This window comes from Ictidomys tridecemlineatus, chromosome 6, assembly GCF_052094955.1.
Source record: "Ictidomys tridecemlineatus isolate mIctTri1 chromosome 6, mIctTri1.hap1, whole genome shotgun sequence".
Classification (NCBI taxonomy): domain Eukaryota; kingdom Metazoa; phylum Chordata; class Mammalia; order Rodentia; family Sciuridae; genus Ictidomys; species Ictidomys tridecemlineatus.
Genome location: NC_135482.1, coordinates 160,467,059 through 160,494,374, shown reverse-complemented (window position 1 = coordinate 160,494,374; position 27,316 = coordinate 160,467,059). Strand labels below are relative to the sequence as shown.

At 42.3% G+C, this 27,316-nt stretch overlaps 1 protein-coding gene across 6 annotated transcripts in view; it reads right to left on the bottom strand.

Annotated features, from left to right (window-relative positions):
- Positions 1 to 17,880, bottom strand: part of Lrch1 (leucine rich repeats and calponin homology domain containing 1) — a 185,873-nt gene extending 167,993 nt beyond the window's left edge. For 2 of the 6 annotated variants that reach the window (XM_021729741.3, XM_078015990.1), the window contains exon 1: positions 17,287 to 17,880. In XM_021729741.3, the coding sequence (XP_021585416.1) occupies positions 17,287 to 17,584 (298 nt within the window). In that variant the 5' untranslated portion in view covers positions 17,585 to 17,880. The remainder of the gene's footprint in view (positions 1 to 17,286) is intronic. The other 4 variants (XM_021729740.3, XM_021729743.3, XM_021729742.3 and 1 more) reach the window with 4 other exon arrangements.
- Between the last annotated feature and the right edge of the window lie 9,436 nt (positions 17,881 to 27,316).

Here is a 27,316-nt window from a genome sequence, read left to right as displayed (position 1 = left end):
AAGAAAAAGAAAACAGAAAAACCCCTAGCTTGTCCATTGGGAATCAGCAGCAGGCACACAACTTAAAAAGGTATTAGAAATGTTCTACTTTTTAAGCTGGATAGTGCATATATAGGTGTATTTTAGTGTATTTTACCAAGTTATGATTTCCATACAATAAAATGCACCCACTTCAAGCATGGCATTCTGATAAATTCTCTACCTGTGTACCCATCACGGCAAGAAACACTACCATCATCCCTACACCCTTTTTCCAGGTGACTGACTCCCCACCTCTAGTCCCAACTGTTTTCTGTCACCATGTCTACATTACTGTCATTATTTCAATCATGTCTACATGGTGTGTAGACTCCTTTCTATGTATTTGATATTTTATAATTTTAAAAGTATTGCTATATTTAGCCAGCTAAAGTTCACAACAACTGCCAAAGACCTTAAGGAGAGGGTTTCTTGGCATGAAAATTAAAAGAGAAATCAGCTAAGTCCAGTAATTCTTTCAAATGACATAATTCTGGGCAACTGACAAAAGATGACCAGCCTATGTTAGTCTAATCGTGAACTTGATCTGACAAGACTGGCGGTGGGACACAGGCAAGCCACTTCACCTGTCTCCATTTCTATTTATTTTCAAAAGATGGTATCTAGCCATGCACCATGACACATGCCTGTAATCCCAGTGACTCAGGTGGCTGAGGGAGGAGGATCAGGAATTGGAGACCAGTTCGGGCAACATAGTGACACCCTGCCTTAAAATAAAAAATAAAAATAAAAAGAGCTAGGGATATAGCTCAGTAGTAGAGCACCCCTGGTTCAATCCCCAGTCTCCATTAAAGAAAAAAAAAAAGGTATCTACCCTCTGCCATGCCCTGTATGTGTGGGAAGACCATACAATGTATCCAACTGGGATGTGTTAAAAGGGGGTGCTAATATTAATTAGGCCATGGCAAGGGTACAAACCAAGACTGCCTACGACAACCTGAACTGAGGATCAACCTACTAGGAGCATCCTCTAAGAGCACCTCATGTTCTCTCAGAACACATAAGAGTGTTGCATGGATTTAGCAAAGTGATATGACCGAAAGCAGGAGTCATTTATCCAAGGGTGATAGAGCTCGTCCAATCCCATCTACCATGTGGTGTTTGGAGGTTGTACACAGGCTGCTCAAGGAAAGAAGGGGTCTGACACTCAGGGACACCAGAGAAAACACACACTGAAACCATGAAAGCACTCTAGACGGACTGAGGCTGCCTGCCTATGAAAGCTCTTAGCTGGGTTCCACTGTCTCTGTCACTCAGCCTTGGAGGCCAGCATCAAGGCCTCTATTAGGGCATATTACCTCCACACTCCCACTGTGCAAATGTCATATTGAGACTCCAGCCTTCATTAACATACCGATTCCAAGGAAGGAGCCTGGGTGATTGTAGGGGGAGTACAAAAGCAAGTCTTCACAGCTGCCCACTTGGTTTTATAAAATAGATCAGATTTAGGAAATTCACACACATAAAGTTACCACATAGTACCCTTTAAAGTACTGCACAGACAAAGAACATATTAACTGTAAATATCAGAACAAAGTGTAAAACTACTGGAATGATAGATACAACTAAAACCATTTGGATTTATTCAGGCTGTCTAAAGAGAGAAAAAAAAAAACAGAAACCAAAAAACCACACGTAACTGCCTTAAATTGCATGCAGAGATATTATCCACACCTCTGAGGGAAATGCACAAAGACAGATCTATTTACCTTCAATTGCACAAGCAGATTCCTTTAAATTAGATTCAAATTGCATACTAGCAAAAAAATTTTGGCTTTTAGCCATCATTTCTGCATAATCTTCTGCTGCCCTGCTATTCATTTATAAGATTTTAAAAGAATATTAATTAGTGTATTGAAAAAAATACATTTTTAGAAATAAAAACAATGTTGCACTCCATTTGTGTACGATGAACTGAAATGCATTCTGCTGTCATGTACAACTAAGTCGAACAAATAAAATATTTTAAAAAATCAATGATTCTTAATACATAAAACTGCTTTTATAAAATAATCATTTGTATTACAAAAAGAATGTTCAAGAAAGAAAACCTACTGGTCTTTTACCCAACAGCTGTTAATTTCTCATTGGAGAGAATGAAATTTAATAAAATGTCAATGGATTTTCCATTAGGTTATATATTATAAAGTTCAATAAACAAAGTTTACACCAGACTAAAACCTAAGTACATATCTACATTTTTAAATAAACATCTTGAAGAATTTTTAAAACTAACAACAGTTAGTTACTTTAAAACACATTTCTTAGATATGAACAATAATAAATGCTGGAGAGGATATGGAGAAAAGGAAACACACTGTTGGTGGGATTCTAACCACCGCTATGGAAAACAGCATATAGGTTCCTCAAAAGACTAGGCAAGGAATCACCATAGAACTCAGCAATCCCACTGCTAGTCTATTTTTTCTAAAGAAGTAAGTCATCATACTACAGCAATACATGCATACCCATATAACTGCACAACGCACAACAGCCAAACTATGGAAGCAGCCCAGGCGTCCATCACTGGATGAATGAATAAAGAAAATATGATACATATACACACAATGAAGTTTTATTCCGCCATAAAGAAAAATGAGATTATGTCATTTGAAGGAAAATGGATGGAACTTGAGAACATTATGTGAAAGAAAGAACCGTGTGTTTTCTCTCATGTGGAAGCTAGAAAGGAAAAAGGGAAAGGAAGATGGTGAGGATCTTAGAAAAGTAGAAGGAAGGAAGATCAGCAGAATAAATGAAAGGAACCAGGAGGAAGGAACAGGGGAAAGAAAGGGGACATTCCAGGGAACTATATTGTTATATTGTGTGCATGTATGAGTATGTAACAACAAATCCCACCATTATGTACAATGATGATGCACCAATTATAAAATACGGAAAAAAATAAAACACAATTCTTAGAAATGGAGCCAATAGCCGGCAATTACAAACAGGTGAAGTTCATGGATGGAATTTCCAAGACCGACACTTGGATCTTCTGTGCTCACCTTCAGTTTAGCGTGGGGAATCACAAGGGTCAGGAATCTGGGTCTTACTCAGGGATGAACCCCAAAATCTCTGTGCTATCCTGAGAACCAACTGTCAAAATGCTCTGTGCTTGATTCTTAAAATCTTCTCTATTTTGTTCCTCTGGCTCTAAATATTTAGTGTCCAATAAAACAGAGGGGACTCTGGCTCTTCCTGAGAGTCCGGGTTCCGATTCTAGCCCCATCTTTACTGGTCCCACAAATGCAGGCAGATTGCCCAGCTGCTACAATCCCTTCTCAGTGACACCACCACTGCTGACCTCTCAAGGGTAATTTGGGGACTAAACAAGAAATCACTCTGAGAGACCCTAAACCTAGCGGTGATGCTGCTCAACAAATGATGGCCCTTTCCTTTTCCTTACAGCATCTTCAGGATGACGCGGAAGGATCAGGATCATACGGTTTTTAATGAAATAACTTCTGATTAAGTCTCAAAATAAAGTCAGTTACCAGTAACACAATGAGAAAGAGGCAGATTTGGATCTTGGTTTTTACTCCTGAATTTCCACCTGCTCAAAGGCATGTCCTCACTTCTTACTGAAACATTGGATGCACATCCTCAGAGAGGTCTCCGGGAACATAAAGATTCCCAAACTGGTTTTTGCCAAGAGCATGAAAAAAACGATCAGTGTCTTTACTTCCAATCTGGAGGAGCATTTGGTTAATTGCAGGACTCTTCCAGAAGGTGCAGAGATGCACCCCAAGTGCTCCTCTGTCCTCCTTCCCAGCCCTCCAAGCCTGAGGACAAAATGAAAGTCACCAGCACCTTGCACCTAAATACCTGAAGTGGCCCAGGAATGCGGCTCCCCATCCTCCACTGTGAGAATCTTGAGCTCATCCTTCTCTATTAGATTTGTTCCCCTCGGGATTTCTCTGTCCTGGTGAAAATCAAACCAGACCTAAGAACACTGTTAAACTGATGGGAAAAGAGCAAAAGCTCCAGGAGAAGATCCTGGCTCAACCAGAACAGAGGGGAAACGCATAACGCAAGGGAATCTCCTCCCATCCAGTGTCCTCTGTGTTCTCTACAATCCTCCAAAGACTGTCAAAAGAATAGAAACGAGGCCCACACACAAACTGAGCACACCCCCTCCAAGCTTTCTGAATATTGAGATTATTTGATTAATGTCATAATATTTCCAGGAAGTTAACCTTCCTGTGCCTTATAAGATTGAATATTTTTTCTAAAAATATGCAGTCTCAGAATAGTGGAAAAATCAGTGCCAGGCAATGACCTGAGCACTTGACACACATAATCCTTTCATTGCCTTCACCCAATAATCCTATGATTACTACCCCCATTTATGATGGGGAAACCAAGGCCCAGTGAAGGGATCTGGAAGAGCCAGGACAAAGCCCCAACCACAATCTATGCTCTTAGCCACCATGCTAATGACATGCTAACAACTTCCTACTTTTCATTTGATTGAAGAAAACCATGCCACCTAACCCTGTGGATATCCATAACAAAACGAGGCTTTAGTCGGTCACTCACTGGGGACCAGGCCTGTTCAGAGTACTGTATCTTACTTTATATATCAACACAAGTTGATTTACCCAAGAGGTAAAGAGTATTATTGCTTTTAACAAATTTAAAACCTGAGCTTCAGAGAGATGCAGTAACTTCCCTCCAATTGTAAAATTAATAATTGGGAGATAATATGAAAAATAAAAAATTAATTCAGGAAGTGTCTAAATCCTGGCTGTCCCCCTCAGGTGGGTGTCTCTCAGCCCTGCTCCATCCTGCATAGTGGTCTCTCTTGACTCCAGAGCTGACTACTGCGGATCCCTGGCTTGTACCAAACCTGGCTCCCAACACCAATGTGGAGGGATAACCAGTTGCTGGACCCACCGACCAAACAGCCTCGGAGAGGGGTCAGGCAACTCTGGCTCCTGGTAGAAATGACCAGAAGGGAGAGAATTTCCCTCCAGGTACAGGAGACCACTTCTCCAGATTCAGGGTATCATGTCAGAACTGAGGCAGCGTTTTTTCAAAGAAACAATAAGAACCCAACCATTAACCCAAAGGCCCATGTCTGCTAGGGTTAAATAGCTTTCCTGGGTGGGCAGGAGAACTCAATGCCTGCTACTATGATGTTTCCCCAGGAAAATGTCTTCCCAGTTTTAAAACACAAGGTCACTCTGAAAAACCTTCCCTGTCCTCTGGTTTGTGAGTCAGGGGCTGCCCGACATGGCTGTTTAATACTTGGAATCCAGTTTACAAGGAGCCTATGCGTGTCCCCCAACCACAGGCAGTAAAAGCCTGAACTAACGTGTTTAATCTGTAACTTCTGTTAGTCTCATGTCTAATTCTGCCCAGCTTTGGACCATATGTTATTACAGGGTTCCACAGCATTTTCTGTTCTTTGCGGCCTGCTGCATGGCTGGCCTGGTAGGTCTGACCTAAGAAGCTTACAGGAGAAAGGGAAGATCTTCCCTCCATCCCAGAGGAGACCCCGATTCCACAGACACAACCCTTTAATATGAGCCTGTGAACTCTGCCTTGACTCTCGCACCTACCCCCCATCCTACTGTGCGGCCTTAGCCAACTAAATAAGCTCTCTGAGCCTCAGTGTGTGTGCAGCAACTAAATAAGGGAGAGATATGAATGGATGGTTTCTAGGTTTCTAAACTCCCTTTTCAAACTCCAGTAGGGCTAGGAGTTATGGTAGGGCCACCTACTATGGAATACTTAACAAGCAATAAATGACTTAACAGGGGCTGGGGCTGGGCCTCAGCAATAGAGTGCTTATCTAGCGTGTGAGGACCTGGGTTCGATCCTCAGCACCACATAAAAATAAATAGAAAAACAAAGGCATTAAAAAAATAAATGATGTAACACATATAGTACATGTATTTACATGTAAAGCGCTTGAAGCAAGATCCAGTGCCACCAAGAAAGCACTTGATAATACCATATCATCTGTTGTTATATATAATCTCTGTACCCCCCCCAAATCTCTACTAAGTCATACAATTATTACCTCTAATTTGAAGGTGACAAGTTTTATCTGGCCAAAGTGACACACTTATAAGTGACAAAGCCCAGACTTGGACCCAAGTCTTTGAGGTTCAAAAGACCCAACTTTTAAACACTAAGCTATACTGATGAACAAAAGAGGCAAGAAGGCCCCTTTGGCTAAGGGTGGAAAGGCTTGATCTGAAAACGACACCGTTCACGGAAATACTCACAAGTGAAAACTACTTTCAAGTGTATTATTTCTTTAATCCTCACCAAATTCTGTGAAGTCGTTCAAACTGCAACTCTTACTTTTTAATTAGCCGTTAGATCCTGACATATGATTGATGCTCAAAAAATGTCCAGCAGCTTTTCTTGATATACTAATTTCTTTATTTGCTATGCAATACGACAGAATCCCTGCCCATCTCCTTCAGAATTCCTGACAACTCTCTTCACTTCCAGAAGTCACAGTGCTTACCAAAACACTTCTCAATATTCATGAGAAGCAATCCCACCATCCCTGAGGGAAAAATGACACTAGAGACGTGTCAGCCACCAAGGGAAGATTCCAAATCCATGAGAAATAAGAGGAGGACCCAAGTAAATGGGAGTTATCCATTTTTTTTTTAAATGTTCATGTGGCTCTTCCCTCACTGTACAGCACATTCAAGTGCTCAACAGCATTTATTGAGACTCTAACCACAGGCCCAGGTGAGTGTTAGAGAAAATGCTATCTAGGTCCTGAGGATGGGATGGCGTATTAGTCCCATTTTCTGCTGCTATAACAAAATACCCGAGTACTTTAAAAAGAATAAAGGTTTGTTAATCTTCCAGTTGGAAGATTGGAAGTTTGGAGGCTGGAAGTCCAAGATCAGGCAGCCCCACTGGGTCAGCCTCTAGTGAGAGCCCTCTTGGCTATGTCACAACATGGCGATGAAGCAGGAATGGAAACGGTTGCACACAGAAGCATCCAAGTGCATGGGGCGGCCTCATTTTGTAAAAACTCAATGTCTACAGAACTAACGCAGGGGTCTCACAAGAAGAACATTAATCTGTTCTGATTAACCTCTTGAAGGTTCCACCACCTCTCAATATCACTGGGGACCAAGTTATTCGTGTGAGCCTTTGGGGGACATGTTCAAGCCACATTCAAACCAGAGAAGATGGGGAATGAGGTGGGCTTAATGCTGGAAGGGCAGCATAAAGGTCAGCCTGGTACAGGTCCAAGGTCAGTTTACCCAGGCAAAGGAGAGAGCAGCAGCTACCAGCTACCTTAGGGTGAGCAAGCAGGTAGTATGGGCTGAATTGTGTCCACCCAAAATTCACCTGGAAGCCCTAACCTCCAGTGCAACCGCAGCTGGAGACAGAGCCTTTAACGAGGTTCTATTAGGTCATCTGGATGAACCCCAGAGGAAACCTGGACTCACCGCGAGACACCAAGGATGTGTGTACACAGAGGACAGGCCACAGACAGACACATGGGGAAGGTGGTCCTGTGCGAGTCAAGAGAGAAGTCAAACCGGCCAACGCTTTCATCTTGGACTTCCAGTCTGTGGGGTACGATCAAGGTGGCCCTAGCAGACTAACACAGTGGGCAATGCTGAGAAGTAAGAAGACAGCAGCTGAGAAATAAGGTCAGCACCAGGGGAACGAGGGCACAGCTAAAAGTGCACAAAGACGGGAGAGGGGATCTCTCCATCCGAGATCATGAATGAAAAGTGCAGAGACGAAGGGCAGAAGGAGGAGACAGAAGCACTGAGGCCCATCTAGTGCTCCCTGTGATAGACATGGAAGACACACAAGTCAGGAAGAGAAGTCAGATCTCACAGGCCAGTGAGGGAGGAAAAAGCTGACACCTGGGGAAAATACACTGTTTCCTTTTCTGAGAGGCTTGTGTCCCAACACCCCTGTGGATGCCTGAAAACATAGATGGAACTGAACCCTATGTATACTGTGCTTTTTTCCTATGCATACATACCTATGAAAAAGTTTAATTTATGGATTAAGCACAATAACAATAGGGCTGGGGTTGTAGCTCTGTGCTAGAGCGCTTGCCTTGCATATAAGAGGCACTGGGTTCGATCCTCAGCACCACATAAAAATAAATAAATAAACAAACAAACAAATAAAAAGGTATTGGGTCCATCTAAACTAAAAAAAAAAAAGAAATTAAGAATAACTAACATAAAATAGGAAAATTATGACAGCATACTATAATAAAAGTTATGTGAATGTGGCTGTCTCTCTAGTCTCTCTAAAAATATCTGGGTACAGTAGTCACTCTTCTTGTGATGAAGTGAGATGATACAATGTCTATATGATGAGATGAAGTGAAATGAACGACAAGCATTGCAATGATGCACTGAGCTACCACATAGGGGTTACTTGAACCAAGCGCTGGCATACTGCATGAGGCCATTTGATAACCAAGATGGCCACTAAGTGACTAATGGGTAGGTAGCATATAGATCATGAATACTCTGCACAACCAGAGGATTCAGTCCCAGTGGGATGGAGCAGAACAGCACTAGAGTTCATCACACTACTGAGAACAGCACACAATTTGAAACTTATGAATGGCTTATTTCTGGAATTTTCCATTTAATATTCTGGGACTACCGATGACTGCAGGTAACTGAAACCATGAAGACATAAAACCATGAATAAGGAAAGAGTACTGAACCAAAAGAAGAAGGCCACAAAGAAAATAATACAAAGATGCCTTAAGGCTAGGCATGATTCAATGCTGAATATGCCACCAGAGGCTGGCAGGGAGGCTGCTGGAGCAGGCCTGGAGAGGCAGAAGTGAGAAGGAGGTAAGCAGAATCTCACAGGGCAGTGAGGAGTGAGGGCAGGAGGTGAATGATCTAGAAACGCAAAATTAAGGCAGTCTAAAGGAGGGCAAGTCAGAAAGTCTGTTGGTGGAACTATCTTTGAATGACCACTGCTGCCTATGGAGACAAAGTGAGTTAAATCAGAGCTAAGCTAACTGGACCAGGTGGGACATTACTGATGCTGTTCCTCACTCTACATAGCATAAACATCGAAAATAGGATAGAATATTAGAGGAACACATGGTGTGGCAAAACTGTGTACAAGCACTACAAGGGTCAGCTGTCAAAAGCAAGGCCAGGAGGGAAGCCAGAGGATTAGGAAAAAAAAGATGAGAGCCTTTCTCTGCACATTTGTCAAGAACAGTGAGGAGGAAATTTAGGAATCACTAAACTGGGGGGAGCTCCAGCCCTGTTTCCTCTCACACCCTCCGTAGCAGATGGACAGAAGGAAACAGCAGGAGGAAGAAAAACAAACATCAGGAAGACCCCACAATCAGATTACATACCCTCCATGACTTAAAAATATTCTATAAGAATTTCAGGTAGGGCAAGTTAAGCTGCCTTGGCATCAAAATGGTTTGAACATAGGAACAATAATCTCTTATTAAGAAAAAAAAAGTACTATTATGAAAATCAAACAGGGTTACTCTCTGATTTTGTTTTTCCCTCCCAAGTATATCCTCCCTTATGTCCAGTGAAGGAGGATATAGTTGGGGAAAACTATGAACATACACAAAAATCTAACTAAAAAGGCCTCTTCCTTCTCTTGCATGGCTGGAATAAGCAAAAGAAGCCAAATTCTCACAGTTGGTCGACTTTCTGTTCATGTAAACAAAATCACTTTATTTTTGAATTACTTTATGGGAACAGATGGTTCCCAAATGTAGTATTTCTTACTACAGTACATGGAAGCAATATCACTGAACTATTAAATTCAGATGAAGAATAACACATGCATGCTGGGCATAGTGGCTCATGACCATAATCCCAGCAATTTGGGAGGTGGTGGCAGGAAGATCACAAGTTCAAGGCCAGCCTCAACAACTTCACAAGACCCTATGTCAGAATTTAAAAATAAATAAATAAAGCTGGAGATGTAAGCTCAGTGGTGAAGTACTCCTGGGTTCAATCACCAGTACAAAACAAAAACAAAAACGCAGCCGTACTGATGCTTGATTCTATCTTGATAGGCCTACTTTTCCCAAATTAAATCATATTTGGAATTCTGACTTTTTCCCCCCTCTTTCCTTTCTTGCTGGTTTGTTTTGTTGGTTTTGGTTGGTTGGTTGGTTGGTTTTTGTTTTGTGAAATAATTCATATCTCACACACACACACACACACACACACACACACACACAAAACAAAACAAAAAAAAAACCTATCATAGCAAAATTCTGATATAAAAAATCTTGCAGCAAAAGGACAATAGCAACAGAAGCCAGGCTTCCTATGAGTTATGCATAAATAAAAGCATCAGCTATAGTTGGGTCTGGTATCTTACATCCAGAAAACTTTTATGACAGAATATAATTTTATAAGTAGATAATCACTGCAAAATAATCAAGGCAAAAACAATCTCCACCAACATAACATGCTCTTCCCATTGCTTATGTTACAGGCTAATTTATTGAAAAGCAAGAGCATACTAATCATACTTCTAGAATAATACCATACAATTAAAGGACAGGAGACCTCTGGGAATTTTTAGTTTGTGCCAGTTTATAAAAGAACAGCCTAAGTTTGACTCTCTTACTTAAATTCCTTTTATTGAATAGTTAGTCACTTGACATCTTACTTTTCAGTGGGTGTACATTACGCCAAAATTTGGTGCACCTTGCCATTGAACAATTTTTATTTTCAATTATTGACTAAATCTCCTTAATCCTGGCAATTGAAACAATTACTGGAAGAGTTCACAAACTGGTGGACTCATCCCAAGCCAGCTTTACCTGATATCTCTCTGAGGCTGAAGTTCAATCCTCAAAAAAAGCTGAACAAAATCTGGAGAGTAGCCTCACAAACAGGTTTTCATGAGGCTTTGACCAAAGTTGAAGTGTCATGGCTTAATGAACCCACAGCCACCTTAGGTAGAGTTGACAGCATTTCTGCATTTAATTTACTCAAGTCTCTGAAAGCACAGGGCCAGCACAGGGGTAGGGACGGGGATGACTAACTAAGGGGAGATACAAAGAGAAAGTAAACACTGCCTGGCTTAATTTTTTAAAAAATTTTTTTTCAGTTGTAGGTGTACACTATAACTTTATTTATTCATTTTTATGTGGTGCTGAGGATGGAACCCAGTGCCTCACACTTGCTAGGCAAGCGCTCTACCACTGAGCCACAACCCCAGCTCCATATTTTTTTTTTTTAAAAAAGACTTTACATTTATAAAAACAAAGGTGGGAGACAGGAAAGTACACACTAAGAAGGAACACATTCTGTTCAAACAAGCAATGAAGAAGTTGAATGACAGGACAGAAAAAGCCTATGCACCCACCAGGACAGCAAGAGCAAAGGAAACAGATTTTTGAATTGACCAACATGGAAATGAGTTTCCAAAGGCATCTACCCTTAAATGTTGATACCAAACACTTACTAAGCCACAGCACAGAAAATTTCAATTTGCTTCAGCAACTCAAGAAAAATTGACAGAAACTGAAATAAAAACCGTTAAATGGAAGGGTGCACCAAATTTGGCCCAAATTTATGCCTCTACCAAAAATCAAATGAGATGTTTGTTGACTGACAAAGCTATCCAGCAGAATAATTTCAACAATGAAGGGCAAAACCTTAGGCTGTTCTTTTATAAACTGACACACCCACAAAAAAATATCCCCAGAAGTTTCCTGGCTTATAATCATACGTATGGTACTATTCTAGAAGCACAATGATAAGTAAGCTCTTGCCTTTTCAATAAAGTAGCCTGCAACACAGGCAATGAGAGGAGCATGTTGTTACATTGGCATAGACTATTTTTGCCATTCCACAAACACATGGAAGCACATCTGGACATGACTCAGAACCTCTCTCCACACTGAATCTTAATGGCTCTAAAAGCTTTTAAATTATAAGTCCTCTATATCTTAACAAGAGAGAATTAATCAACAAAAGAAAAAATTATAATCAGAAGGGGAAAGGATATAAGTAATTGTTTATGAATGGATGGATATTTAAAATAATTGTAATAAAAAATAAATAAAACACAGGTAATGAATAAATACATTTTTAAAATTAGTGACTGCCACAAAAATTGATGATTACTAATAACTAATATATTTAATTAGATAATTACAATAACTAATACATTTAACTCAACAGAAGAAAAATAATTCAAGAAATGTACCTTTAAAAGAACATAGAAAATACATGTGATTTCAAAAGTTTCAGTATGTTTAATAGTGAAAAATCTTTGTGACCAAAATTATGGAACAGAGCATGTTGTTAAAATAGATTTCTTTATCAAGTCCTTTGTGAATTCCAATGACAGAAAAGTACTAATACCCAAGGACCTGGTGGCTAGAGGATGAGAGCAGGGTGAAGGATGTCCGTCTTCAGCAGATAAGTCACCCACAGATCTCAGGGAAAAGTCTTTGAATCAGACAGTCATCTGAGAGAGCCAGCTCAGGCACTAGGGTGTCAGTCCCACAGGCTGACAAATCCCAGGCCTCAGCCATTTCCAGATTCCTCAAAGGGTCATAGGAGCCCTGCACTGTTACCCCATTACTCAGTGCCAGTGGGTTGAGAGGATATGACCAGAGGGCAGGCTTAAATGACCTCTCTTATTCAGAATCTTAGAATTTTAATGACCGGCATTCACTCCACATCTTGGAACCATTTTTCCAATAACAGAATGTCCATGGGAATTTCTAACCAAATCCCTTCCATCCAAATCCTACTCTCCTATGGAAGTCTTTTCTAATCAACTTCACACAAAGAACCTTTCCCCTGCATTCTCGTACACAATGCTTAACAAATGCTATTTGGAGATTTATCACCTTGAGCTCCTTCCTGGCAGCTCCTGCAGCTTCCTGGAACTATTAGCTTCTCATATATTATTGTCTTATCCTTTGCATCTACAGAAATCCATACCTGAACATAAAAAATACACATTCAGGGCTGGGGGGTACAGCTCAGTGGTAGCGCACTTGCATAGCATGCATGAGGCTCTGGATTTGGTCCCTGGCACCACATACTCATAAAAGAAAACATTCATTTCTATGCCTCATTTTTATATTTCTCCTTGGACAAACTCTTCATTTCCCTTATAGTCTTTCCTGCTTGCTCACAGTCACCTCACAAATACTGACAATAGCCCGTGTGAGGGTACATGCGTGTAATATAGCGAGTCCAGAGGCTGTGGCATGAAAATTGCAGGTTCAAGGCCTAGGCTGGGAGACCCTGTCTCAAAAACAGACAAACAAATAAATAAATAGGGCTGGGATGTGGCTCAGTGGGGGCACCCCTGCATTCAGTTTCCAGTACTGGGGGGAAAATACTGATGATACCCCTCATCCTTAACAAGACCAGCTTTCAATGAATGTTCCACACTCCAAGCTTAAGTTTGTTCCTCTGCTTTAGAACTTCAGGCAATCAGTCTCCAATTTCTATTCTTATTCCTCTTTCAGTCCACTTTACTTCAGTCATACAAACACCCTTTGGAATTTCTCCATCCAAAATAAATAAATAAATAAATAAATAAATAAATCAGCATAGGAAAAAAAAAAACGCTTTACTGATGGGCATCTTGTACTTTTTCTTTTTCTTTTTTGGTACTAGGGATTGAACTCTGGGGCACTCAACCACTGAGCCGCATCCCCAGCCCTATTTTGTATTTTATTTAGAGACCACTCACTTTTTTCTTTAATAAATATTTTTTAGTTTTAGGTGTACACAACATCTTTATTTTAACGTGGGGCTGAGAATCGAACCCAGTGCATCACACATGCTAGGAGAGTGCGCTACCACTTGAGCCACATCCCCAGCCCCGCACCTCACTTTTGCTGAGGCTGGTTTTGAACTCTCGATCCTCCTGCCTCAGACTCCCGAGTTGCTGGGATTATAGGCGTGTACCACCGTGCAGGACACATCTTATACTTTTTATCAGGCCCAATTTTATACTCTAGTTTCTATCCATCACAGTCATCATCATGCCCCTGTTACAGGCTACTGCAAGTCAATATAAACAGCCTATGTGTCTATGAAGCAAGTTTTACTTCTAGCCTTAACTCTTCCTACTCATCCTGCAAAATGAATTTCTTAATTTATCTCTTCATCCCTCCCTCCAACTAGAGTAAAAGCTTCACAGGAAGAAGAACAAGGTTTCTCTTTCGGACACTACTGAATCCCCTGTATCCACTTGTAGAGCTCAATAACTATTTACAGAAGAGATGGTGATTAAATGAATCTCCAGAACACCTCCCACATTCTGTCCCTCTCCAATCCTTCCCTCTGCTTAACCAGAGATTGTCAAAAACAAACTCAGGATCATGAGGCTGTCAGGATTCAAATCACTAGTTGGCCTGTGACCTGACTTCTCTCCATCTCAGTCTCCCCACCTGTAAAAGAAAATATGACTATGCCAAGCGAGGACTGTGATAACGTAGATAAAGTTCTCAGCACATAAAAGGGCACACAGTAAGTGCTAATTGTGGCTCTTAGGTTTTGTCCATCTGGGTCAGTGCCATCTGTACCACTGCATCTTTCCCCTTCTCATCTGCTACAAGACTAGCATCTCACAACAAAACTTACTTTGAAACAGAAATAAACGAATGAGTCCAAAGTGAGAGCGTGAGAGTTTTTTCCTATGAATAAAGTATATGCACTTGAGTGACAGAGCTTACACTTCTACTGAGCAGTTCCGGCCTCTATGTTTCTGTGTTTACACCTTGGTTTTCAACTCTGCTCAGATATGCTACATTGCCCAAGAGTGCAGTTTTGCATAGGTGGCTGCCCGAAGAGTTGCTTTTCACAAGACGACTTAACCAGGAGAAAAAGCTTGCTGCCACTCTCTCTCTGGCAAAATTCATGAAAATGTCTTTAAGAATCTTCATGTGATATTTTGATTTAAGAGATATTCTATAAGCCAAGGAGAAACAACTATCTTTGTTGCATATATTACTATTCAAACTTTCAACTCCACTAGAACTCTTCATGTGTAGGAAAGGTCAACATCATGCACACTGAAAATCCCTTTAACCCTTTATTTTGTTTTTTGCCCATCTAAATAAGGAATAGTGCTCACCTAAATATTTATTTAGAATAAAGAGAAGAATACATGTGGTTTACACCCAGCTTTTTACCTGAGTCAAAGATGTTTTGCAGAAGCAAATCTTTAATACCTTTTGGGTATTCAAATGTCATGGAAAATCACTGACTACTTTTTTCTCTTTATTAAGTGCCTACAAACTCAGGTGACATCTCTTTGCCCCTCTGTCCCAAATAACATTGTATTTTTGGATGAGGAATTATCATAAAAATCCTGAATTTTAACTAGTTCAAATTTTCTAAACACTAAATATGTGCAAGTAAGATTCATAGTTAAAAACCTGCAAAACCCACAGCCTAAGCTGGCCACAAGCAAGCAGAGAACAGGAAGGAACATTTTTAAGCACCAACCTCACATGGCAAGGTCATAAGTGAAAGATGTGGTTCCCATTTAAAGCACTGGTTTTCTCAAAGAAATGCCAACACAACAGACACATCAGGTTCACCTAATTTGGTAATGAGCATCAGCATTACTGAAGAAAAGGAAGGACCCTGAGCCTTCCTGCAGAACTGGACAAACACATAGTATTATTGATCCTGCTGGTCTCTGTTTTCTGCAGTCCTACACAACAATTCTATAATTCATGGTACACTCTATGGTAGAAGGGAGGTAGAACTTAATAGATTTTTTTTTTAAGTTAATGATTCAGGCAATTCTTGGACAACTTCTACTTGAGAAGATGAAACTAAAAGGTCCTATCAAAAGACAGCCCCCAGCTGCTAACAGCTCAACTCTGGAAATTCCCTGTCTTGCCCATTCCAGACTGTCCCTAAATCCAAATAACCAAGTTTAATGACCCTGGAGAGCATTTCTAGCCTCCAGTGAACTCAGAACTCCATCTAAATACTAGTTAAGGATCCCAATAAATGTTTATTGAATTAAAGGGGAAAAAGAGCACTGGAAACCTAGCATCCAAAAGCCACTGCCTGCTCGGTTGCCCCACCCCCTTCTTCCTCTATAAGAGAAAACTGGAAGATCTTGACCTAAGGGTCAAGTCATACAGGATCCAGGGGGCCTGACACTCAGCCAAGAGGTCTAGGCAGTAGCTCCAAAATGGGGCACCCACTGCCCTGAAAATGCTGGACACTTGCCAGGATACAAACCGTCCCCCAGAGAGCGGAACCGGATGGTCAGAAACCAAGTCAGTTCTGTAGAGATCCCAAGGCCCGAATCCCATTCCACCACCCTGCTTCCTGTTTATGGGTCCCGCTCCTACAACTCCAACTACCAAAGAGAAGGCAGACGGCTCAGAAATATGTCAACACATGACATAACTTGAAAAAGCTGGCTGCTTATTGGCGCGAGTTACAACTTGCCAGGTTCACACCAGAGAACCGGCTCGCTTTAATTACTTTTCTTTTACCATATCATGCTTCCCATCCAGAGCCCCCGCAAAAGGTCGGGTTACTGAAAAACAGGTAGTCCGGGTGATGGAAACCCTAAAGTGTGGGCGGAGGGCGAAAAGCAAGCAAGGAGGGAATGGATTGCTTCCGAAACGACAGCCGACTAGGATTCACCGCGATCGCGGTGGCCACTTCCTCGCACAGGCGCAGGAACAGGAAGGCTCCGCACCCCCTCGCAGGCGGCACCGAGTTGCCCGAACGCTCAGGGATGTCGCCGAGGGGGTCTCGCCGCGGCGCGTGGATGCCCTCGGGTCGGACGAGGGCGTGCCACCTTTGTCTGGCTTTCCCCACCAGAATGGGCGACGCCTCGATGCAAAGAGGGTCTGACCGGGTTGGAGGCGCAAACGCGTCTGCCCTCGCTGGGGTTCCTGGCCATGCTCACGGCCCAGGAAGCCGGCTCAGTCGCTCAAATCCTTCCACTTCCACTCCGAGCTCAGTGCGCACCCGCAAGTCCCAGTCCCACGGCCACTTCCCCGGCGCGACAGACACTGGGTGGAGAGCCCGGGACCCGCGCACTCGGGCTCAGCAGCCAAGCACAACCCGGCCCTCCTGGCAACGTACAGTGGGGTGAGGCGGGCCACCATACCCTCTGCAGAACCTGCGCCCACGCGCCTGCTCCAGAGAACCCGCGCAGAATGGACCCCTAGCGCGATCAGGTCTCATATTGGCCACCGCGTCGGGAAGACACGACAGCCGGCCCCTCACACCCACTGCCTGCCCCTCTGCCTTCTCTCACCTGCCTGCACGGTGTCCGAGAGGTCATGCCCGGGGACCGCCGTCCTGGGAAATTCCTTCAATTTCCTGGCGCTAAGGTTCAAGCCCCCGGAGTTGGCCGCCTCCTCCAGCGCGCGCTCCAGACCCCGGTTCAAGGGCAGGTTGAAACCCCCGCTGCCGCCGCCGCCGCCTCCGGTCCCGCCGCTGACTCCGGTTCCTCCGTGGTGCTGGTGGTGGTGGTGGGAATGATGATGTGGATGCAGAGTAGCAACGGAGACGGCAGGGACGAAAGGTTGGGGTTCGTTTCCCGGCGTCGCCATCTTCTCCCGGGCCCCCCACCCCTCCCCGCCGCTCCTGCGGGGGGGTCACAGCTTTCCGCGGCGGGAAGACGGCAGCTGGGGCTGAGTCCCTGCTGTACTCCCCCGAAAGACGCTGGGAGTGCGGGAGGAGGCTGAGACCAAGCGCGCAGAATGGGGCGCGGACCGGGAGGCGGCAGTGGCAGCTCGGTCTTGAAGGTTTCCTGTCCCCGGGAAGCTAAGGACTGCGGCGGCGGCGGCGGCAGCGCGCATGTGTCTCCTCCGCCTGCTCCCTCCTCTTGCCGGCTTTCCCCTCCTCCGCCGCCTGCTCTCTCCTCCTCCTTCCCCCACGCCGTCTGTCCTGCCCGAGCCTACCCCCACGCGGAGCCCGGCAACCCGCCCCGAAATTGGAGCTGGACGCCTGTTCCGGGGTGACTTACAGTTAGGCGCCGAGCCTCTCTGGGCTTTCTTTTGCCGCCCGGGAGGTTCAGGGGCACCAGAGGCTTTAGTAGGGTTGAGAAAACAGGCGAGGTAATGGATGATATTTGAAATACAGTGAGATCATGAGGAAGAGAGTTATTCTGGCTGTTTGATCCAGAATTCCCCCAAAGGCAGTATTTCATACGGGATGAGCCCACAGATGCCCCGGCATTTGGGTTTATAATGAACCAGGCGCTAGTCTAGGAGGTCGTCTACATAAATTCTCATTAAATCCAAGGACCCCATAAGTGAAAAATTGCTTCCCTGCTGGGCGCGGTGGCGCACGCCTTTAATCCCAGCCACTCCAGAGACTCATGAGATCTAACCAGCAGGATCTCAAGTTCGAGGCCAACCTGACCAATTTAGCGAGACCCAGTCTCAAAATAAAAAGGGCCGGAGGGGTGGCTCAGTGGTAAAGCGTCTCTGGGTTCAATCCCTGGTACCGGGAAGGGGGAAAAAATTGCTTCCCTCAGTCTACACAGGAAGTTAAGAAATTTATCTGAGGTCATCCCTGCAATCAGAGGCGGAGCTGGACTCATACTCTAGGGTTGCCCCCTCTTTACTGTAAACCCCTGGGCCCAGATCCCAGCGCATATAGACAAATATGATTGGGGCATAATGGTTGCTGAGGGACAGTACAAACACAGAAAGGACTTCTGAAAAAGGGTCGTTTTATCATGGACAGAATTCATTGTCAATTGAGGGAGAGGACCTGGCTATGGCCTATTGAGCCTCAAATTGTGCGGTTCCAGGAAAAGTTAGAAAGCTAGTGACTCTGTAAGTCTGTCACAGACTGAGACTGAGCCTGGGTACCGCCAAAGTGTCCTATAGAGGCTTCTCCTTTGCCCTGCGGCACATAAGAACTGATAAATCTACATTCAAGCGAGTCAATTCACGTTCTGCCGCAGGCCAGGCCAAGGCTCGCAGGCCATAGGGGAGGACAGAACATCTGTCACCTAAGGGCAGACCAGCTGCAAGACTAATAATCTTAGTCATTTCCTGGAACTTCAGCTCCAACTGTCTAGGGCCTTCATTTTTTTTCTCTATATTCAAGGTTAGATTGTCCCTAGAAGGTGATTTGGCTTGATGAAATGAGGCTGTGAATGAAGTATGAAAATAAAAATCCACATTCAGAGCAGGGAGTTAGGAAGGCAAAACTGTGATGGCCTAGGCACCAGGCTGGAACGTGTGACTTAGAGGACTCAGCCTTGAAGTATGGTTTGATCTGTGTCACTTCCATTGACTGCACGCACTCATAGTCCTTCTTAATTCTCATGGGATTCTTGGCTGAGCAAAATCATCTTCTCAGAAGAGACAAGCGCCACCTACTGGTAGACCCCCAAACTCTTCCTCCTCCCCCGCTTATTCTTAACCAGCAATTTGGATGATGGCTACAGGTTCTTTTCATGTTTTTGTCTTCGGTATCTTCCAAACATTTAATAAAGTAATAATCGAAAGTATTGAGAAAGGGGGAAAATAGGGATATTTTCAGTTCAAAATGTTGACTGTTAGAAGAAAATGATTGATTTAATCGATAGAAAAAAAATTGAAGCCTTTAAAAAATTATTCTAACACCCAGAAAAGATACCACATCAACAAGACTTTCACGTTTAAGACCCAACTCTGCGGAACATGGTGGCACTCACCTGTAATCCCAGCGACTGGGGAGGAAGGCCCGGCTGAGGCAAGAGAAGCACAAGTTCAAGGCCGACTTGGTCAACTTAGGGAGCCTCTATTGCAAAATTTCTTAAAAAAAAAAAAAATTAAAAGATTAGGAGATGTAGCCTAGGTACAGAATGTCCCTGAGATCAATCCCCAGGTGGGAGGAGGGGACCTTCTAAGTCTTGCTTGAAATGTGGAGTTCTGGACAATTTCATAAAAACCAAAATTATTAAGAATTAAGAATGGGAGACAGATTTGGGGGTGATTGTTCCCCATATGCATCTCTGGAAATCAGCAAAAATTCTCTTTTGAATTCTCTTTGAGAGAATTCAGCATAGACTGAAGGGTGGGCCTGGTCCATCATGTTTGTTCTTCATGGATTCCACTGCCTGCTCCAACCAAACCAACTGGACAAGAGACACTGACACAAGCTCCAGCTATTATTGGCCGCAGATAGGGTCACCCCTCAAACTCTCCACTGAAGATTGGAGAGAAACACATGGAGACCAGAATCAAATAAAAACAGGTATTTGACTTCAAAGGTCACAGAATCAAGGCTTGTTTACATTTTTTATCTTGACTTTCTCCAACCCCTTTGCTTCCATTTTTCTCTTTCCTAAAAAGGTGCAAGACTCTTTCCTGATCAACAATGCTCTTTTCTGGTTACTCCCTCCATATGCTGTCATTACTAAAGTATTCTCTTTGTACCACATCTGTCAATATTTATCTGTAAATATTTATTGTGTAAACAATCAGGGCATGTTATATTCATTAACTTTCAAAGGCCTTTTTATTTTATGTGCTGCCTACATGATTCAGTAGGTAATGACTGAGATGTTTGTATTGCAACTAATACCACCAAAAAGAATTTCTCTAAATATAATAAGTTTTACTATCTTGGACATGTTTCAGAGTTTTCCAATATTCCAAATCATTGATCTGTGATAGTTGGTGGCAAAGTGACTCTAACAAGATGAGAAAAATTTGAAGCATGTCCTGAGTTTTTTTTTTATTTTAATAAAAGTGAATTATCCGATTTCAAGAATTGCATATAATTGTGAGACGGTACTTTTCCTTTTTTGTGGGGGGGGGGTAGGAAAAAAGAAACAATGGCAATAATAATTTGGTATTGTTAGTATCCTTTTTGAAAAAAATAGAAGTAGGTGACTAGAGTCAGTTAACAATTCTTTTCATGTTATTCACCTGTGAAATCGAAAAGCCTAGAAAGTACTTGCCTGGACTGTTGGTTTTCTTAAAAGGGAGTTCCTCGTATGCACAAGCAGCTGCCTTCAAGCATTTTCTCAAGCTGTGCTCATACCCACTGTGATTTAATGTAATGCCACTTATCTCTGTGGGAGTTGGTTTGTTTGGGCCTTCATCTCCTTCACCCCCATGCCCTTTTGTTTTATAGGGCTTCTTGATCTAGAAATTATTGTAAGTCTGAAAAGAGAATGCTAGCTGCCTTTACACTTTTAAATCTTCTACATTTGACCAGCTCTAGCTTTTTACCTTTTCTGTCCCAATATGCCCAATCAAAAACCTCAGTCCCTTCTAAGGGGCTTGCTATTCCTTCTCATGGAGCAAAGAAGCATCCTGCCCCCATCTCCTTATTCTCTCCCAAACTGAAGCAAAACAGGAACTCCTGGACCAGGCCTCCTTTCTAGGTCAGCTGCTACCAAATAAACTGTAGAATCTGGGCCATTAATAAAAAAAAATTCCCAGGCTGGGGTTGTATCTCAGTGGTAGAGCGCTTGCCTAGCATGTGTGGGGCACTGGGTTTGATTCTCAGCACCACATGTAAATAAATAAATAAAAATAAAGATCCACTGACAACTAAAATGTACATACATACATGTATGTATATAAATGAACAAATTCCCACATAAGCTGTCTTCTGGAACCACTCCCTGAATGTCAACAAAGCAATAGTGTGAGTAGCGTCAGAATTATCTATGTCTTAGACTTTTATTTATTTTCATGAATATTCTTGGACCCATGATGAAATGCCAATTTTGGGGACCTATTAGTATTTTCAAATCAATACTTTTAAAAATTAGAAGATGTGATTATCAATTGTATGGCAGAGACAACATTCTAAGCTAGAACTTGTGAGGCATAGTAGCATCTTGAAAGAAACTGTGTGGAAAATAGAACCTGGACCATTCAGGATAAGAAGCTGATTGCCACAAAAATAATTTATTTGGCTTAATGACATTGAGATCTCCCTAAGTAAATTGTAAGGGAAAACATGTCAGTGAGCAATAGCCAGTCCTCTGCTTCCTCAGTAGTTTTGTTTTTTTTTTTTTTTTTTTTTTTTTTTTGTTGTTGTTGTTGTTGTTGTTGTTGTTGTTTTGGTACTAGGGATTGAATCCAGGGGTGCTTAACCACTGAGCCACAGCTTCAGCCTTTCTAAAAATATCTTATTTAGAGATAGGCTTTCGCTGAAATGCTTAGGGCCTCACTAAGTTGCTGAGGCTGGCTTTGAACTCACGATCCTCCTGCTTCAACTTCCCATGCCATTTGGATTACAGGCACGCGCCACCATGCCGGGCTCTTAGTGGTTTCTTAAGAGGTAGCCAGAGGAAGTCCCCGGAAAACAAATGAAATGTACCAGCTAACAGGACTTAAACTTACAAAGAAATTGTTTTTATGTAATTGGCTTTTTAAAAGATATTAATGTAATTGTTAGAATGATATTTAACAATAGCTTTACCATAATTGATTCACCTACATTGCACACTTGTACCACGTTATTGATTTATGATATAGGCATATTATGTTATTGGCTTGTAATGTAATGAATACATGAATTATTTGAGAAACAAATTATCTATTTATAAATATATTGTTTGAACTTTCATGGATATACTGAAGTACCATTACCCAGTGTGTGTAGTTCTCTAGGCTTAGTTCTCTAGGCTGCTAGTAGACATTATTTTACTATAGGACCTCTCAGAGACTTTGGTGTGCTACCAATGTACATTGTGAATATACATATTCACATGTAGTTTTCTCACATATATTTAGCCCCCAAAAAATCTGTTTGAAAAACTGTTATCCACAGACCACACTTTGGAAACCCTAGACTGGGATAATCTCACTCATTAATGTTATTTGTAATATATCACAATTCAACAGATCAAAATTTACCACCCAATCAATACTTAACATGACGCCAGATGTCACTAAATAGCCTCTCCTTAGCAGATACTTCTCAGGCCTATCGTCCATTATGTAGTTGTTAAAAGAATGAAAAAGTTTTCCTACTTGCATAGAACTAATGCATTAATTTTTATATTCCCCAAAGGCAGCTTTTAAGACTATGAATGTCAATCCAGGGATATTTTTCAATTCAAGGTTGTCATTAGTGCCTAGTCAGATTCAGAAGAGTCCCCAGTGTGACTATTCCTCCAGAATTTAATAGGAAATGCATTCCAGCTACAATATCATTAAGCATCCTATATCCAGATGATGTCATTACTGTTCCTATTATACATTAGATGTTGAGAACCTCCAGTTATTTCTCAGATCTTTCAGGTGCATCATTTAAAAAGGAGTCACACCTGGACTTAGGAAATAAGGCTGGACCATGAAGTGATAGGGACATGGCCATTTCATCCTTGTCTCCTGCAAACCAGGGCAACCCACCACAGTTCAGAAGCACAATAGTTAGGACTTAGCTCAATTTCTGGTTGATGCAGAGAGAGCAAAGTCAGGATTAGTGGGATTGGCCTTAGGGGACAGACCAGGAAGGAGATTCATCCCAATGAAAGGGGACAGTACAGGAATTTTTTACCACAACAGTGGGTGCTATCTGCAGGTCTGGTCATAGTCACTAGAAGCCCAAGACAGTCTAGTAAGAGCAAAGATATTCTAAGGTCCTGTAGACTAAAACTAGTTTCAAGCCAGTGCCTGGAAATATATATGGTAGTGTCCATCTCTGGTAGAAATGTCCAATAGATAAACAGGACCATAGCTCAGCCATCTGGGATTCAAGACATGGCTCTAGTCATAGTGGTGAGCTGTAGTCTAACCATGATGCACTAGTACAACACAGGATGTCTCTGCAATGATAGACAAGAAACTAATAGTGGTTACTTATGGGAAAGAAAACTTGGAGGGCAGGAGGGGACCTTTCTTTGATTACCGTTTTGTTTGGTTCAAATGCTTCATCTTGTGGATCTGTAACTTTTGTAAAACTTTTTTTTAAAAATTATACTTTTAAAATACCAGTTAAGGAGGCTGAACTTGGAGCATAGTCAATGGGGAGATGTGGATAAATCTCCACGAAGGTTTAGTGAAATACTGGTCTTATGGAACGAACTGGAAGTGAAGAAGCAAGCTAGAGTGCGGTTACAATGGTGTGGGGTGAGATAAGGAGTTCCTGGACCAGGATGAAGCACTTAAGGATGGATGGCTAAGAAACATTTGGAAGGGAAAGATCACAGGGCGCTGGCATTCAACAGATATGCTAAACGGCTTCCTAATCACAGGCCTTGTTTGTTAGTGAGGTACAATGGAGGGAAGTATTGTCTCTGCACTGCACTTTTAGAAAAGAAGACAAGAGGTGATGCACAGAATACCCTCTGTCCTTAGGAGAGCAGATCTAGGATGGCTTATGAATATCCAGACTACACAGGTAAGAAGATGCAAAGGAAGTAGAATTAGAAAATAAAACCTATTTCCTCCAAGTCTTTGGGGTCAAAGGGAAAGGGAGAAGATTCATAGGTTACTAAAAATACAAAGAAAACTGATATAGTTTTTAAGATGAGAAATGTCCTAGAAGATTCCATAGAAAAAAAGATCCTGTGAGGAAGGTCAGAGTAGTGGAGAGCCCAGGTGGAGAAAGCAAGGGTGAAGATGGAGTGGATGACCCTAGGGGTGACATCCAGGGGAAAGATGGAAGAGATGAGAGATGGAATTCAGGGTGAACAAAGGACTCAGATTTCTCTGAGCCCGGAATAAAAAAGTCAGGAGGCCTAAGTGAGAATGTTAATATGCCAAAGTGACAATTCAGACACTTTAGGGACTGTGTGCTAAAGGGTCAGGAATCTAAACACATGCCATCTACTGAGAGCAGAAGAGAAGGTTGGAAATGGGAAGGGGGTTTTATGAACAATTTAAACCAGAAGTTGCAGGACAGTTTAAAGTGATGCCCTAAATCAGAAATTCTTGATCTTTGGATTTTCAGCCTTAACAACAGTATGGAACTGTTACTGAATTCTTCCAGCTACTCACAAATGTTGGATTTTTTTTTTTCCATTCTTAGATGTGCCTATTTGCTAATATTCTATGCACTGAAAAATCAAATCTGCCTTAAAATGTATAGCTTGGTATTTAAGATAGAAAAATACTCAGGTTTCTAATAAGAGGCCAGCTATCTCCAAATTCCCACCTGCAGTTAGGATCATCACATCACAGAGTTTGGACAGAGCCTTTCAACTCCTTGGTCAAAAAGGCCTTAGAAGTCTAGTCCAGCTTCCCCCAATGTACAGATTGGGAAACTAAAACATATGCAAGAAGGTGAATTGCTCAATGCCATGCAGCTGACCAGTACAGAACTTAGACTGGCATTCAGCTTTGTAGTTTGTATCCAGTGTTCTCCCAGTTCTTCAAGAGAATGGAAGTTGTCAACTATGCCATTACCTACCACTGTTGGGGATCTGCTTCTATCCTTCTGTCAATGTGGTTCATCTTTGTGCTGCATGAGTGTGTCTTTGTTAGGGTTGATGCCAGGAACAGGCTATGGTCAGAGCTGTTCCAAGAACCTGAGATGTTTGGCTACTTGTCTAAGGATAAGGCAGGACATGTGCCCTGGGCAAGGTAAGTCCCCAAAGGCCAGGCAAAATACAAAGCCATGGATTAGCTGACATCTTTTTCATGCAGCGACCTTTTAAGATCCTTTTTGTTGTCATCCCAGGGTCTAAGTTCTCTTGACCTCTAGACCAGTGACTACAAAATATTTTGAGGGTGCAGAGCCTTTGAGGGTTTTTTTTTTTTTGACAAGATCTATATTCTCTCTTTCACAACATTAACTCCTACAAATATAGGTTGATATACAATTACAAAGGGTTAGAAACTCTCTGAACCCTCTAGGGCTGGTCAAACATTATTTAATCAACTCAGATTCTGAACAAACTTTTCCTATTGAAAAACCTCAAGCCAGAGTGATGGTGTATATCTATAATCCCAGCAATTTAGGAGACTGTGGCAGAAGAATTGCAAGTCTGATGTCAGCCTCGGCAACTTAGAGCCTGTCTCAAAATAAAAAGAGTGGGGATACAGCTCAGTGGTTCAATCCCCAGTGCCAAAACAAAACAAAGCAAAAGAAAACCTCAAAACACAGGCAAGTACCCCACATTTTACATACAGTAGGTTTTCCTTCTCTTGAACCTCTGATACTTGATTTGGGCACAGAGGGGATTGTATGATGTTGGAACTGTCTTCTAGCATCTAAGCGGGGCTGGCAGTTCATTGACACCGATGATGAAGATGCATCTATGCTGACCCCAGGCTCCATTGATCACATTTTTAACCCCTATTTAGGCTTCCATGACCACACACCTAGTTGGATCCTTACCCAGCTTCTCCTAATCACCTCCCACAGCTCAGGTTAGATTATTTATGTGTGCTCATGCCCTTTCCAGGGTTCCTGCCATCTGGCTGATGACAGGACACCATATGTCAGCAGAGGACGTAGGTGCCCGCCTATGATTGGGCACAGACTTGTCATCCTGAACAGTATGACTGCCCAGCGTGTGGCTCACTCCCTAGGAATACAAGGTATCTCTTGCCTGAATCTGCAGCTAGGACACAAATGACTGAGGTTCCTCCCACTCTGGGTTGAGTTTATGGTGGATGGCAAATATGTGTTTGAGCAACATTTAAGTTGTCCACCATCTTTCAATTATCTAACTCAGAGTTATTTCACATGTAGGCCCAGATATTATTTAATGAGACAACGCATTATTTCTTCAAGCTAAAAACCTCAAGAGGTATGGGTTTTCTCATTGAATTCATTGAATTATTATTAAGATTTTCACACAACACCAACTCCTAAAGGGGATGTTCAGTGAATATGGCAGAGGAGGATAAACATATGAAGCCTGGTGTTTAAAAAAACAAACAACAAAAACCCAAATGCATTAAGTGAATGTATCAGAAACAGAAATTTCTGTTTTCATACTTCATTAGATGGGAAACTGGTAAGCATGTGGGTTACCTTGTGTGGTTGGCATTGAAGTACATAAATGGGGTGAGGGAAAGAGTAGAAGCAGGGCAGACCTAAAATTGCAAATCCCCAAACAATGAATGGTAGCCTCATGATCCAATATAAAAGAAGCATACAACTTTCAGGTATATGCTTCTTTTATATTGGTACTATTAGATTAAACTGTTCTCTACTGCATGTTTCAAATTATATGTGCCTCTTTCAAAATGGAACTGTTTGGATGCAGATGGCTGCATTGAGCAATACCTGTTTGGGGTTGGGGGTGAAACTCAGTGGTAGAGTCACATGAAGCCCTGTGTTCTATCCCCAGCGCCAAAACAAAGCAAAACAGAAACAAAGCAATATCTGCTTTACTTCATCACATCTGAAAATTGAAAGTCTAA